Source organism: Pagrus pagrus (genome assembly GCF_965226575.1).
Source record: "Pagrus pagrus genome assembly, chromosome: 19".
NCBI classification, from domain to species: Eukaryota; Metazoa; Chordata; class Actinopteri; order Spariformes; family Sparidae; genus Pagrus; species Pagrus pagrus.
In genome coordinates this window covers 7,342,113-7,356,684 of record NC_140203.1, presented here as the reverse complement: position 1 = coordinate 7,356,684, position 14,572 = coordinate 7,342,113, and the positions used below count along the sequence as shown (strand labels likewise).

The 14,572-nt window shown below is 41.4% G+C and overlaps 1 protein-coding gene across 3 annotated transcripts in view; it reads right to left on the bottom strand.

Moving 5' to 3' along the window:
* Positions 1–14,572, bottom strand: part of mtrex (Mtr4 exosome RNA helicase) — a 20,141-nt gene extending 5,569 nt beyond the window's left edge. The window contains exons 1-21 of one of the 3 annotated variants that reach the window (XM_084384087.1): positions 14,438–14,572; positions 13,903–14,043; positions 13,099–13,165; positions 12,778–12,840; positions 12,502–12,614; positions 12,170–12,344; positions 11,939–12,029; positions 11,404–11,528; positions 11,126–11,224; positions 10,867–10,984; positions 10,654–10,785; positions 6,749–6,828; positions 6,170–6,280; positions 5,191–5,292; positions 3,914–4,039; positions 3,141–3,291; positions 2,600–2,772; positions 2,446–2,514; positions 2,241–2,366; positions 2,046–2,156; positions 1,765–1,953 (exon numbers count right to left, since the gene is read on the bottom strand). In XM_084384087.1, the coding sequence (XP_084240213.1) occupies positions 1,765–1,953; positions 2,046–2,156; positions 2,241–2,366; positions 2,446–2,514; positions 2,600–2,772; positions 3,141–3,291; positions 3,914–4,039; positions 5,191–5,292; positions 6,170–6,280; positions 6,749–6,828; positions 10,654–10,785; positions 10,867–10,984; positions 11,126–11,224; positions 11,404–11,528; positions 11,939–12,029; positions 12,170–12,344; positions 12,502–12,614; positions 12,778–12,840; positions 13,099–13,165; positions 13,903–14,043; positions 14,438–14,538 (2,463 nt within the window). In that variant the 5' untranslated portion in view covers positions 14,539–14,572. Of the gene's footprint in view, positions 1–1,764; positions 1,954–2,045; positions 2,157–2,240; positions 2,367–2,445; positions 2,515–2,599; positions 2,773–3,140; positions 3,292–3,913; positions 4,040–5,190; positions 5,293–6,169; positions 6,281–6,748; positions 6,829–10,653; positions 10,786–10,866; positions 10,985–11,125; positions 11,225–11,403; positions 11,529–11,938; positions 12,030–12,169; positions 12,345–12,501; positions 12,615–12,777; positions 12,841–13,098; positions 13,166–13,902; positions 14,044–14,140; positions 14,252–14,290; positions 14,343–14,437 lie in introns of those variants that run through there. The other 2 variants (XM_084384089.1, XM_084384088.1) reach the window with 2 other exon arrangements.

Below are 14,572 nucleotides of genomic sequence, written 5' to 3'. Positions count from 1 at the left end.
ATGTTTATTTAAATTGTCAAACATGACCTGATTTGCCTTTTTTCCACAACTAGTAAAGCCAATGTGGCTGCTTTGCATCTATCACACTCTGCCTTTTTAACTCCCCCAGTATGAGCAGTGCACTGTAGTGAATTGAACTGAATCATCTGACTGAGCCCTTGATCTCACTGTAAAGCAGAGCACACAGAATGAGCATGTTGCTGTGCTTTATAATGAACAAGATTTAATTATATCTTTGTATGATTATAAAAACACACTGACTTCTTGCAATATATTGCTGTTTTTCCCCACACCTCATGTGTTGCCGACATATTATTATGAGATTAAGTTCTGTTTGTTCTCGTGTTGAGTTCATACACTTTCCTGTAAAGGGAACGTTCTGTGTTTCAGGAAGTGTAATGGTTTTATTTCATTACTTTTCACATTTGTCTGGACGTTTCCCTGACTGTGGTGACCCTCTGACTTTGATTCTTCAATGACGCTGACATTTGTGTTTTTGAGTGAAATGTCTCAACAACTTCTGGATGGACTACCGTGCAATTAGGTGCATTTGTTTTAAGCTCTGAATCAGAATAAATTGCAATAAATTTGATAATCACTTTCTAATATTTTTTTAACTAGCGCCACCACCAGGCCAACACTTTCGTATACCATCAAATACCTGCAAAACTAAAAAAATCCCATCAGCCTCAGCTGTACTCAGCACATTAAACAAAGATAATGAACAGGGTTAATGTTATACCTGCTGCTAAACACTGGCACGTCAGCCTTGTCACTGTGGACATGTTGCCATGCTAGCACTAGCATCTAGTTCGAAGCATGACTGTACAACTTCACAAAATCCCTCGTATGGCTGTGACATTGAGTTATTCTAAAAGTTCCGGTGTGTAGGACTTCGTAGCATCTCGCAGTGTGGTTGCAGAACTGAACACTAAAACTGTGAAATGCCCACCCTAGAGCCTGGGTTTGGTTTGTCTGTTCTGGGCTACTGTAGCAACGTGGCGGTGCATCATGGCGGTGCAACATGGAGGTCTCTGTGGAAGTGGACCTGCTCCCTCTGTAAATATAAGACTTGACTCAATTCTAACTTAATGAAAACACAATGTTTCTTAATTTCAGGTTGACTAATGAAAACATACACACACACTGGACCTTAAACAATTAAATGCATGAAAATAATTCATGTATTGATAGTTTTATTTGTTTTGGTTACTGATTTGTTTTATGAGAATGGTGCTCTCTTTTTGTTCTGGACTTCTTCGTGGGAAAGCACGGAGAGAATAAATGCGACACAGATCCTCGTTTCTTTTGTTCTTTTGTCTATAACTGCAGGATATTGCGTGGAGTTGTGCTGCAGCCTTGCAATAAAATGCTGAAATGTCACAGGAAGTGTGGTCCACAATACTATGCAGAATTAAACCGACCTGGTAAAAAAGATTCTTTCCCTTGATTGCTGCGATACGTTTTTTGTTTTATTTTCTGGCCTATGACTGAAGGTGAGGCAGTGTATGAATAATGTCCTTTCTTTCTTCCTGTGTTTGTCTGTGAGTATATATGGCCGAAGCCGACCTGTCTGGCAGGAAGAGACAATGGAAGGTCACCGACTGGAAGCTAACAAAGGTACCCAATGTTGATAAAAAAAAAAGATCCAGACCCGACTGTGGTCTGTCATTAAATGGGTGGCTTTCAGTGAGGTTTGACATTTAACAGCATTTTCTACGGCTGGCCTTTAACTCTTCCACGAACTGAACGTCAGTTACTCACCAGAGCTTTCTTCTCACAGAGAGAATAAACTGATTCCAAGTTGGGGTCGCTGTGCAGGGGGTGGGAGTACATGCGGTGCTCGAAGGCCTCCACTTTCTGAATAACTTTCTTCAGTGCAGGGTCTTTGATGCCCATGTCATCGACGGGGTCGAGCAGAGGAACGCCATCTGGGAAACGTTTCTGCACCTCCTGCAGACAAAATGTTTAGAGGCAATGATTTAGATCATGATTTCAGTTTCCGCTGTGCCAGTTCTTTGTGTCAAGATGGCTGCATCTTGTACCTGTATGGACTTGAGCATGAGCTGTCTGTTGTCAAAGGGCCTCAGGTCTTTGGGGATGTAAAGGCGAACTGAGCTGATGGAGGTCAGGAGATGGAGCATCACTGGGACCACCTGGAGAAAGATTAGAGTTACAGTCAAACTTGTCACATCTTTGTAGGTCTGATGTGTGTTTTGTTGTGCATTTGCTTCACCAACCTGCATCTCTCCCGTCTCCCCTGGAGCAGCAGGTTTAGCAGTTTCAGTCGCAGCATCTTTAACGCTGTCCTTACTACAGTGGACCAAAACCTCCACCACATACAGCGGCTCCGACTCTGTACTAGCCTAAAAGAGGAAAAGCATATTAGTCACAGAAAAGTATAAATGGGAGTCACATGTGTGTGACACTGTGACACAGACTTACCTTCACGTTAGACTTCTTGCAAAAGTTTACAACGACACCCCAGCCAAAGTCAGCGTCTTCGTTTTTTACCTTTGGGATCAAAACACAGAGCTGTTAAATGAAGCATTAAACTCCACAATTTCTGTCATCAAACTGTAAGTGTGTGACGCTCTACCTTGACAAGTCGCCCAGGCTGCAAGAAGGGCAAGCAGTATTTGGGTTTGTGGATGAATTCTTGTATCTCTTTCCCCAGTTTGGCCAGCTGCTGTCTGATTTTAAAGTAAGTGACCACGGCCTCTTCGTTGGGAATCTCAATAGTGTGGTACTGCTCCTCATACTTCTTTATTTCTGCACAGAAAAAATAGAAAATCAACAATATGATGAAAGATCAGGCTAGAACTAAGCCACTCCAAGACAAGGATAGAAACTGAGGATTTCCAAACATCAACCTCTTGACATGGATGATAATTCATAACAGACATGAAATATCTTTGCGGAATCAGAGTCAACTTGCAGTCGTCACAGTCAAAACTGTGCTTGTTTTTATCTTCTGTATATCTTACCAAACACAGTTGTTTGCTATTTCTTAATTATAAAAAACACAGCCTCCGGGAAGCTTTTGGTGAAGCTTTTCAGTGACAATGTGACCAATCTATTCAGTTCTATTATATGTTTAGGTCCACGTGCCCATTTGCAGTTAGGTTGGGTATGCTTACTTTCCACAACACCAGGCAAAGCCCTGTAGTGTTGGAACTGGTAGAAAGACTTTTCCAGCATGTACTCCGGGTTGATCTCCTCCACGCGCAGCAGGTTGAGCACCATGTTGTAGGTCAGGTGGAAGGCACTGTTTAACGGATCTGCTGAGCCCTGCAGAGCGCAATAAAAACCAGACAGATTAAAGATAAACATAAAAAGAAATGCTTTCATGCAATTATAAACAGCTGTGGTTAATCACATGTGTTCATTGTGTTGTTTGCAATTTACTAAAAGTGCCAAAAAGCTACGAGGTCTAAATAAAACCAGGCTGAAATCACTTTCCTCAAATTAAACAGTGAGGAGGATTTAGCCATCACACCCTCTGAAACGCCACAACCACAGATATGTATTGGACAGCTTTCTCCAAGACACCACTGGAGTTTAGCAACAGTTTTACATTAACACAACCTTGTTCAAAAGCTACGCAGCTACAAATTTATAGCAGCTATTAATGTGTCACATCAAAGACAAAAGACTAAGAGCTTCTGGCTTCCTTGTGACTGAGTTGTCAAGCTTGTGACTGAGCACCAAGTGGCCCGATGATCCATAGAGAAACAACTTAAGAGTCACTTCAGACAATTTCCATTCAATCGTTCAAACTAATTGTTTCACTGATGGGACTGAAGCAGAAGGAGGCGCAGACAGCACTGAAGTGGCTTGCAAAGGATGATCGATGACTAGCAGTCGTATTCAGAAAAACTACTCTAACACGTAGCAGCCATATTCACGGTACCTTGAGTAGCTGTTTGCCCACAGCTGGACTCATCTTCTCATCCACCATGAAAATAACGATGCCCCTGTCGTCCATTCCTCTCCTCCCAGCTCGCCCAGACATCTGGATGTACTCACCTGAGGTAATCTAGATCACACAAAAACGCACACAACATTAAGAGAGAGAAATGTTAGTGAATGCTTTCCTACGCCTGTAATATAACAGGCATTTGTTTATCAGACAAAGAAATTATACTGCTGAAAAAAGGCAGGGAGAGGACATATTGCATATTTGAGTGAGAGGATGTAATGTTTTGGAAAATGAATGAGGTATTTCTACAATTTGTGGCTAGCCAAGTGTCTGCATTAGTAACATAGAGATATTGAGGAGGAATCCGTCTTCTGAGAAAGAGACCGAACCAGTTTTCCATAAGTCTCTGAGGACTACTCTCTGCAAAGCACATGGCTCTGATTAAACTCCACATCTACTGCTCTTTCAGCAATAAAAATGCTGAAAAAAAAAAAAGTCTCGATAAGATTATTTTTGTGTCGAAATAATCTGATCTTCATTTCAGGCATGCCATGAGATCAGCTCTTGATTTGAAACACAGTGTGCTTCAGGAATGAGAGCTGTGTGTATTTAAACGTGTGAGTGCCTGCGTGGAGCTTTGGCACCATCAGATCCACCAGATGTTCCTGATGAACGTCTTGGAGGGCAGTTTCCCTCCTCTCTCACAGCCTTTGTGCGTGTGTGTGAGCTGGAAGTCAGTGTGTATGAAGTGAAGATGAAGGGTGCTTCTAAGTGACGGCAGCTCCACACACAGCCCCCAGCTCTTATAAACAATACGTGGCTGTTTATGTGGCGATGCGAGCTGCAGGACTTGAAGACCTTATAAAGGCTTCACAGCAACACACTGTGTGACGACTCCACACTGCACACGGGGCAGAGCTGTTGTTTTAAAGAGATAGCACAGTTTATGGGGAGCTGCACTATTTTAAACTGGCTACTTACTGAGGGTGCAGTAACCACAGCTCCCCTTAAAAGGCAGAGGAATATTTCCAAAGATGGATGCCTGGTTTACAAAAACTACACTTTTTGGGCTCATTTTCTTAATTATGTGTGCCCACAGCCACAGCTATGGAAATTGCAGTTACACAACATAATGTGCTTTTTTAGGACTTTGGATATAACATAGGATGAGGAGGAAAATGTAATGAATATCCAGAGATAATTTCCTCTTGACAAGACAATTGACCCATCATGTGACAATAACAGTGTGTGTGTGTGAGAGCTCTTACAAAGCGGTGATTCTTGCCATCAAACTTGCGGGCGCTGGTGAAAAGCACAGTACGAGCTGGCATGTTTATACCCATGGCGAATGTCTCTGTAGCAAACAGCGCCTGGGAATTTAAGAAAATGACAACATTAGCATAATCTCAACACAGTGTTCTTACAATTGTCATTTTCGATCCAGAAAATCCCTGTAGAGTTTTCAAACAAGTTTACGTTTGCATTGAATGTTTCTTACTAGAAGGCATTGCGTGTATCCTTGAGACTTAATAAATGTGTTCAATGTGTTTCGTTCCACATAAAAAACATTTGGAAAGCCAAAGTCCAAAAACAGTGTACGAGTGGTGTACCACGTGCTCTTGAAGAAAAAGAAAAACTTCAAACAGGTTTAAGAACAACCTTAAGACACTGTTGGATTATTAAAAGCCATGTAACTAAAAACTTTTTAACTCGTACATGCATGCCTTCTTCTGTACGGTGATACAACTAGTTTATATAGTTTATAGTGTTTTATATAAGCTTTGCTAAATGCACAGTATCGCAGTTCCAGTTTAATGTAAACTGTATACTGTCTACTGTAGCAGAAATGTTATTAATGTGCAATGCCCCTGTAACTCTATGCTGTATTGATAAAAATACGTTTTGGTTGGTGTAGTTCACTAGGAGGCAAACAGTTTCTAAATATACATAAATAGTTTACATGAAACTGCCTGATATTAGCAGCGGGACACAGGCTGCAAAAAACACAGCTCCACAGCGCCACTAGTGGTCAAAAACTACCCAGGGTACCTTTAATTCTTCTTATTCCAGTTTTGTTTATCAATTCTCAGCATTAATACTTAACTAAATTTTGGGACATTTTCTTTTGGGGTTGAACATTCCTTGAACACCATTTACAAATCAATCACTTGCAGTAACCTTGATTAGACTTATCTTAACAGTTAACAGTTAACACTCGAGTGTGTTTTGATGCAGAGCCAGTGGTACCTTGAGCAGGCCTTCAGAGAAAAGGATCTCTATGGTCTCTTTCAGGATGGGTAGAAGGCCTCCATGGTGGATTCCTATCCCCCTCTTCAACAGTGGCAGCACATGCTCCACCTGATGAACACCCAGGGCAGTGAGAGGAAGATCAGCGTTTGTAGTATTTAGTGACAGTGCAAACTCAACAGTTCGTTGATAGACAGAGACAGAGTGGAAAGGCGTCTAACCCTTGTAGTGGAAATGTGTGCTGTTGCTCGTGCCGTAGTGGTTTACCCACTGACAACCATTACCTCAACACTGCTGGTTTTCATAATGTGACTCAGCGCAGCGGGGTAGAATAACAGCCGCACAGTGTTTGAGCCCATGTTGACATTATGTGCGCAGCTATTTACAGTAAGGCAGTTTAACTGTCTTCTCGTAGCAGAAAGTGACCGAAGGAAATGCTCAGGGCCACTTTTTTCTGAGCTTTTACAAGGTGCCAAGACTGGCTTCAAAAACTGGAGTGAGAGTAGCGTGATGGTCATAAAAACATCACACGTAATGGGAGGAAACAGAGAGAGACAGATGAGTCTTCCTCCTGCTCACCTGAGGGAGTTTCTTGTCTTCGTCTGAGAGACAGTCCACAGCGTTGTTGAACACTTCCTCCACCAGACGTTTCTCATCATCTGGAACGCAGAAATATGTTTGCATTTGCTAAAAATGTCTTCTCACAGCTGTTCAGAAATTGTTCTAAATATTAAATTAAAGCCATTTCTTACATCCTGAACCCGTGTGTCTCAGATACTCATCCACGCAGACAATTTGGGGTGATTTAAAAATGTTGCTTCAAATATAATTTCTTCTGGCAAATGTGGTTAATGTGGGACAAGGCGGAGAGTAATTTAGCAAACTGCTTGCAGGAAAAGTTTAACCACCAAGGTTGAGATTGAGCAACAATATGATGATGCTGCATTTGCTTCAGGTCTGTGTTAACTACAGATTTTATCTGATGAACACAACAGTTTGTCTAATTTATGTTATTTTAGAGAATTTGCTTTCAGTTCTTATATCCATAATGTTCAATTGTTGTTTAAAGGCCACTGATTGAAGCTGAGGTCTTACTATAAAAACAAACAAGTGGTTGACTGCTGCCACCTTTTTAACTCATGCTTTTCTTGTAATGGGTTGTATGTGAATGCACTGAGTGTCCCGACTCCCGCAACAGCCAGTGTTTTATTCTTGTACTAATCGTTTGCTGTGGCTGGTTAGCTACATCTGTCCGTCCTTGTCCATGTGGAAACTTAGTCACAAGTCTTTCTTTATCCATGAAACTATTTTGGGTGCCAGTGTTAGTCACAAACTTGGACTTCCACAAAATCCCAATATTTATTTTTAACGTCACCTCAGTGTCAATGAGAATTATTTTAATAGTTTAATAACAAAGCATTACCACAGACAAACACACTCAGAGTCCAAAGTGAAAAGAGTGGTTATCCAAGGCCATGGCTCCAGTTAAACAGCCAGTACATCCTCTTTATAAACACAACACCCAGAGTCACAAATCTAAAACACCTCCACTTACAGCCCCCTAGAGCTAGCACAAGTTCATTACGCTGTATGAAAACATACTTAAAAGCCATTCAATGAGCAAGAAGTCTTGTGTTTTTCCAGAGGAAAGCTCAGAGGGTATCTGAAAAGGAAACCGTTCCACCTCTGAGAAGCATGATCGTACCATTACAATCGGATCTTTGACCTTCATAACACGCAAGTGGAAAAACTGTCTGATGTTGGTGTTAAAGGAAGGGCAGCAAAAGATAAAGATGATTCCTCTAAGGGACTGTGAATATCAATGGCAAACTTCAAGGCATTCTGAAAAATGTTTGTCAGGGAAACATGTCAGGAGATTTACTAGTCATGAGGAGTATCCACCTGAAAAAACAGTAACAGAGTTTCTTTTACGGCTGAGGAGAGGGCTCTGCCAAGTTTGAGACAATGACTCAAGTGACACATTTGTAATCGTAGCTTTGGCAGAGACCTGCATTTCAAACTGTCAAGTTCACTCTGGGCTAAAAGTCAGGATACCTCAGCGTCTGCAGCATCAGTTTTACCCAAAAACGCCCCCACCTTGACCTAACTTTTGACCTATTGTTGGACAAAAGATCACATCATCAGGAATTATCCTTTGTGGCCCATGAATATCCAAAACCGATTCACAGCTATGTGACCCGTAATTGCTGAAATTATGGCTCATGACCAAACTGCTGGATGGACAAACATAGTTATTACGCTGCTGTACAACCAGAAAACTACTACTGCTGCACATCAGCATCACAACAACACAATCTGGTTTAATGTCCACCTGTCATGTCTCTGCATGAACTAACCAAACATGTATAATTTGTCTGTTTGATGCTGCAGCTCTGGACTCGGTCAGCTGGTTTGTGTTTCGGCACCAGCCGGTCCCCTGACTCCAACACGGCTCTGCCATTCCACAAAACACTGCCCAGAAACTATGTGTCACAGGAAGGGAGAGGGGGGGGGGCTCTGTCTTTAGTGTTCACAAAAACAGAGTGAGCAAAAGATACTGATGGATGGAAGAAAGAAAGCAGACAAGGTAGAAGAGAGGGAATGGGGGTTGGGGAGAAACCAGGAGAGCTACGTGGCTCCCTCTCCTCATTATAACCCACCTACACACACAAACAGAGGAGCTGCATAACACCAACAACCTGCCTACATACACACTGATTTAACTATCTGGCTTCTCCACTGTTTGCAAGAGAGAATTGGTCCCTATGAGTTTCCAAATGACAGACAAAGAAAGGAAAACAACTCACACGATTGAAACTCGAACTGTAAACAGTTAGGTTTATACCAAGGCTCATTCCAAGTAAAGATGTCAGGAAAAATGATGACACAATTTTTCTGTAGTGATGAAAAACATGACTCACATTTTGTCATGAACGTTTCTTATTAAAAAAGTTGAAGCAGCTTTCATTTTTTAAAATCGATCCCAGCGGCCCCTGCAGACAAAAGCAATAAGGGCACAACAGCCTCCTGACACAAAGATCTCAATCTGGCAGGCACGTGCATTTGTTTTTGGAAGCCACAACGATTTTAACTTTAATTGAGATGCACGATATGGATGGAAACTGATCTGACAACCAAGAATAACTGTATAGAAATGACCAATCTTCTTGCTGATGGTCTAAATTTCTTATGTACATCATAAAGAGGCAACTGTACTAAACTGAGACAGTCTCATAAGCAGTAAACAACTCCTTGTAGTATGTTTAATAAAATAATTTGACTCCTTCAATTTTTCCTCAATCAAGTAGAATTTTCTTCAATCTGACTTCTACTCCTGGATACCATCAGCCTCATTTTCAAAGAAAATCTGTAAAAGAAAATTCTCACTACCCATGACGCGGTTGGAAATGAGAAATTATGGTTGGCAGAGTTTTTCCATTTTTTTGTAATATTGACGAAAACACTGGCAGCGCCGTGTTGGGAGAGCTCAGCATTAAAACAAACCTCCTCATTTATAAGAATGTCACAATGCAGAGAAAACAAACCAAAGACTAGGGAGGAAAATGTTTCCTAAGTAAGACTTCATACGCATCATGTTTTATTTCACTGACAGAGCCTGAAGCAGGTGGATACGAGCCAAACTCAATCTACGGCTGGATTATCTCCCATCCAGCAGAGATTTGTCCTCATGAACCAACATCACTTATGCTCTGGACCGAACAGCAGGACCAGCTGTGCAGGCACAATGAGCCATATTCATGGCATTCGCTTAGTGGGGAGGATTTATTCAGCTTGGTTTGCCAACAATTTAGCATTTTGGTGCGAGGTTTCACTTGCCTAATTTCAACTCCCTCCCTGACTCTCATAGCAATTTGACACAAAAATGTATTTATTTTGGCGTTTCAGCGGGCAAAGACAATCTGCTCACCGACTCTGAATCTCACCATGAACGTCCGCATTGATCACTGTGCTGACATTCTGAATTTATATCTGATCAGAGAGTAGCACAGTGAGCAGCCCACAACATAAATTAAGCTGAAAGGAAAATTATATCCGACTGACATTCAATCACTTTCTACTGGCGACATAGAAAGACTTTTAATTGCTTGCATAGGGAACAGACACACCGCACCGACACCAAAGACGAAGACCTGCTGTTGTATCGCCTCATGTCGCCTGTGTCTCAGCCAAAGAGCTGCGCCTGAACACACCGCAAAGACTACAGCTGACTGCCAACTAGTTTACATTCTGTGCCAGAGATGTGCATTTGAGAGATGATTACTCTCCATACCACCAGGTGGCAGTAGTCTGTATTCGTCATTCAGAAAGGGAAACCTGAAGACTAATGACTATAGATAATTAATCTGTTATTATGATAAAGCAGCGTTTTCTTTTAATTTTCACACCCCTCTTGCTAATATAGCCACTTCTAACTAAGAATGTGTCCAATAAAAAGTTTGGGTGAGGATAACAAATACACAAACCTCCGTTAAAATCCAGTTTGGCCACCTGCAGAGCGTAGGCTTCACACTCTTTCTTACTGAAGCTGAAAATGATGACAGGCTGGAAGTTCCTCTCCATGATCATCTTCACTATCTTGAACACGCTGGATGGACCTACGGATATCATGTATGTGAGTAGGATGAATTATGATGGAAATTACTGATATTAAACTTTGGGAACTGACAAACACGCACCTCTGGTGCCTCCTTTCCGTCCCCTTGGGTCCCATTTGCCCCCTCCGCTGCCTCCAGAATCCCCTGCGTCTCTCAGCACCTGCATAGCTGTGTTGAAGTTGTCCTCTCTGAAGTCTCCCTGAAGAAAAGCAACACACACAATATTTTATGTCTCATTATGAAATATGGTCGTAATGGATGCATCCAGGCAAATCTAGGCTTCAATTGTATTTCATAGCTCTGACAGACCCCAAAAAGTGCAGTTTGTGTTTGAGCTTACATTCTCATCAACAACGAGGTGGAGTCCATCGCCTCCTGCTGGGAAGATGTAGTGTTGCAGTGGAGTGGGACGGTAGTCTGTGTAGACTACATGACATGGCTACAGGAGACAGAAACATCTCATTAATTATGTAACACAAAGGGTAAAAAAAACACTAAGAAATGTTTGTGACCCTTTCATGTAGACAGACAATTGTCCCCTCCTTGTATCACATAAAGTAGGAGGGACAAAGTAACTTAACCCTTATAAATATAATAGGTGCCAGTACAACATTCAACCTGCTTATGTAGGTGGCAGATCCACTCAGCAAACTGCCTGGCATTGGGGATGGTGGCTGACAGGAAGACGTAATGCACATTGTCAGGAAGAAGAATGATGGTTTCCTCCCACACCACACCACGCTCTGAAATACACAGAAAAGAAGAGGGACTTGATATAAACAACAGGCCTCTCTGACAAAATGTTTGTATTCTTATCCAAAACCCTGGGCCAGCTGTCAAGAGAGTGAAAAATGTTCTGTAATCATGAACCAAACAAGTTGCTGTGCTGAAATATGACAATTAAAATGATCTTATCTGAAAAAAACTTTTAAAATCAAATTAGTGTTTTTTGCACTGTGGAGAAAGACGCATAGTCTGTACATGATTCGTACAGCAAGTCTAAAACAAGCAAAAAAGAAAATTCTTAGATTGAGTAAAAAGTGAAAGCAACAAAAAAATCTTGAATTACTTGTATATGCCTGCTGGGAGATAATCTATTGATATGGTTCCTGCAATAGGGCCAAATGTTTTCCAAACCGTATTCGGTACGTACCTGAATCTCTCATGTAATGGATCTCATCAAAGACGACCCACGCCACCTCCCTCATGATCTCAGAGCCTCGGTACAGCATGCTCCTCAAGATCTTGGAGTAAAGCAGTTTATCATGTCAGATTAACCCCTCAGGGCTGCTTCACATTTTCCAAACACCCCCCTCAAATAAAAGTGATGTTAGACAAAGCTATTAATAACGCGAATGCTTTTTAAGACATAACTGCGTCGTACCTCTGTTGTCATGACGAGGCAGGAGGCGGTGGGGTTGATGGTGACATCACCGGTCATCAGTCCCACATCCTGGAACTCCTCATACATCTCTCTGTACTTCTGGTTGGAGAGGGCCTTGATGGGGCTGGTGAAGATCACCCTCTGTTTCTCTCTGAGGGCCAGCGCAATGGCATATCTACAGGAGGAGAATAGAAGAGTAAATCAGAGGAGATAACTAATCTGCCATTACCATAGTCAATGAAATACAACTGAAAGTAAGTCTAAAAAAATAAGTTAACTGGAAATGTTAACAAAGAATCCTTCATGGTGTCATGTTAATTGAAGATACTCACTCAGCACAGACAGTCTTGCCAGCAGAGGTGTGTGCAGACACAAGCACAGACTCATTGTTGTCAATACATAAGATGGCCTCACGCTGGAACGGGTCAAGAACAAAAGGGTACTCCTGCAAGACAAGCAAGTAATGTTAGTTATGTAAAACAACTAGACCTAAAAGATATTGTTACAAAAAATGAATGAATGCTTTAATAATGTATTTCACTGTTACTGGATGACAAAAATTAATTCCACAAGTAGAAGATCCAATTTAAAGGTGTTATTTATTATACCTTTGCTGCTTTCCCCACACGTGGTTTCAGCGGTTTATATTCATCACTGGCAGGCAGAGCGACCTGTTAGGAGAAAGCAGAACTTTCAAATTTGACATTTAACGTCAGAGAAATCAGACAGGTGACCAATTAAAAGAGAAATCCTGGTATCTTGTTGGTATATAAACTGACAACAAATTAGAGCACCAAATGAAAATGAAGAATGGTCTTTTAATCCTTGCAGAAGAGTTTCAGAAATGTTAAGATGTTCTGGCACTCTCTCCGTGGTTAATCCTTTAATTTGTCATCCATCTGTAACTTTGCTTCATACATGTTCTTTACCTCATGTGAGCATCCTTCCACAGTCTCGACTTGCTCCACCTTCACTTGGGGCATAAATTCCGCAAGACTGAAGTGAACAAAAAAAAGCATCCGTTACCTACAGAGCAACTTCATTACATTTTCTGAATCATCACAAGCCGGTGTGTGTGTGTGTGTGTGTGTGTGTGTGTGTGTGTGTGTGTGTGTAATTTGCTTTTGGTTTGCAAAAGAATGACAAAGTGATTTTTGAGGGGTTGAGGTAAGTGTGAATGACTTTTTTATTGTTGCAGTTGACTTTGTTTCTACCATTTACATTTACTGTATTATGTATGATGACTGAAAAAATACTACTACTACATATTCCAACTGAAAACACTCAAAGTCATTTATTTAAATGACATGCAGTTTAATCAACATCTCTCTAAAAATGATTTAACAAAATGAGGGTAATATTTATTGCTGAGCTGCTGTATCACTGCATCAGTGTGAGCAGTGGAGGAAGGTCGTTTTTTAAGCAAACAGCAATATCCACGTAACATACTCAGTATACGTATATAGCTTATAAATATATATTAAAGTACCAAAAATACTACGAATGTCATAGATTAGCAGCTAGTCATGGTCGAGCTAATTTTAACAATTCTACGTCAACACTAAATAAGTAACTAGTAAACAGCTGGACCAAATAGCATAAAATGGAAATGATATGTAGTATCTGAGTAGCTACTTGAGTAAATGTACGTGGGGTACATCAGCAGACACCGGTTGCACCTGAGCACCCTGTACAGGCACACAGTGTTGAGGTATAACGTTAACTCATCTCACTTTAGGTCATTGGCAGACACCGCCTCATGTCGAGGTCTCTTCCCAAACACCACCTCCTCTCCACCGTCACTGTCTGCCTCCCTCTTGGCCCGGGGAGATGGACCAACATCCTTGTCATTGCCATTTTTACTTGGAGGTTTCCTGGAAAAGAGGGAAAAGTGCAGAACTGAGGTTAGCTAGCTTACCCTGTCTTATGACGTTACACAGGTACGTTAACGTTACACCAACGGTTAGCTACCTAAATTAGGCTGTTGTTGCTTTAAATATCACAATCTCACAAAAAAAAAATGATTTAAAAGATATACCCAACACAACAAAAAATCTAAGAAACCTATTCGAGACAACGCTTATGAACAAAATCAGGTAGTTTAGCATGTGTTTCACTAACGAGTTAGCTAACTAGCATGTTGACGTTACTGACGCTGCTTCACTGTCTGGCACGAGCACACATGATGCTACGTTCAGGGTTCCTGGACAATCGATCTTTCTGATTTCAAACGCCAATCGTTACAATGCAAAACGCTCAGTAACCTACCCTATATCTGCTGTCAAAGACGCGGGTATCTTTTTGGCTGTTGTGGTTTGTTGTTCATCGTCAAACACGCTGAACAAACTATCTCCAAAGGTGTCTGCCATGATTGTTGGGGGCACTTTTCCCACAATTCAACAC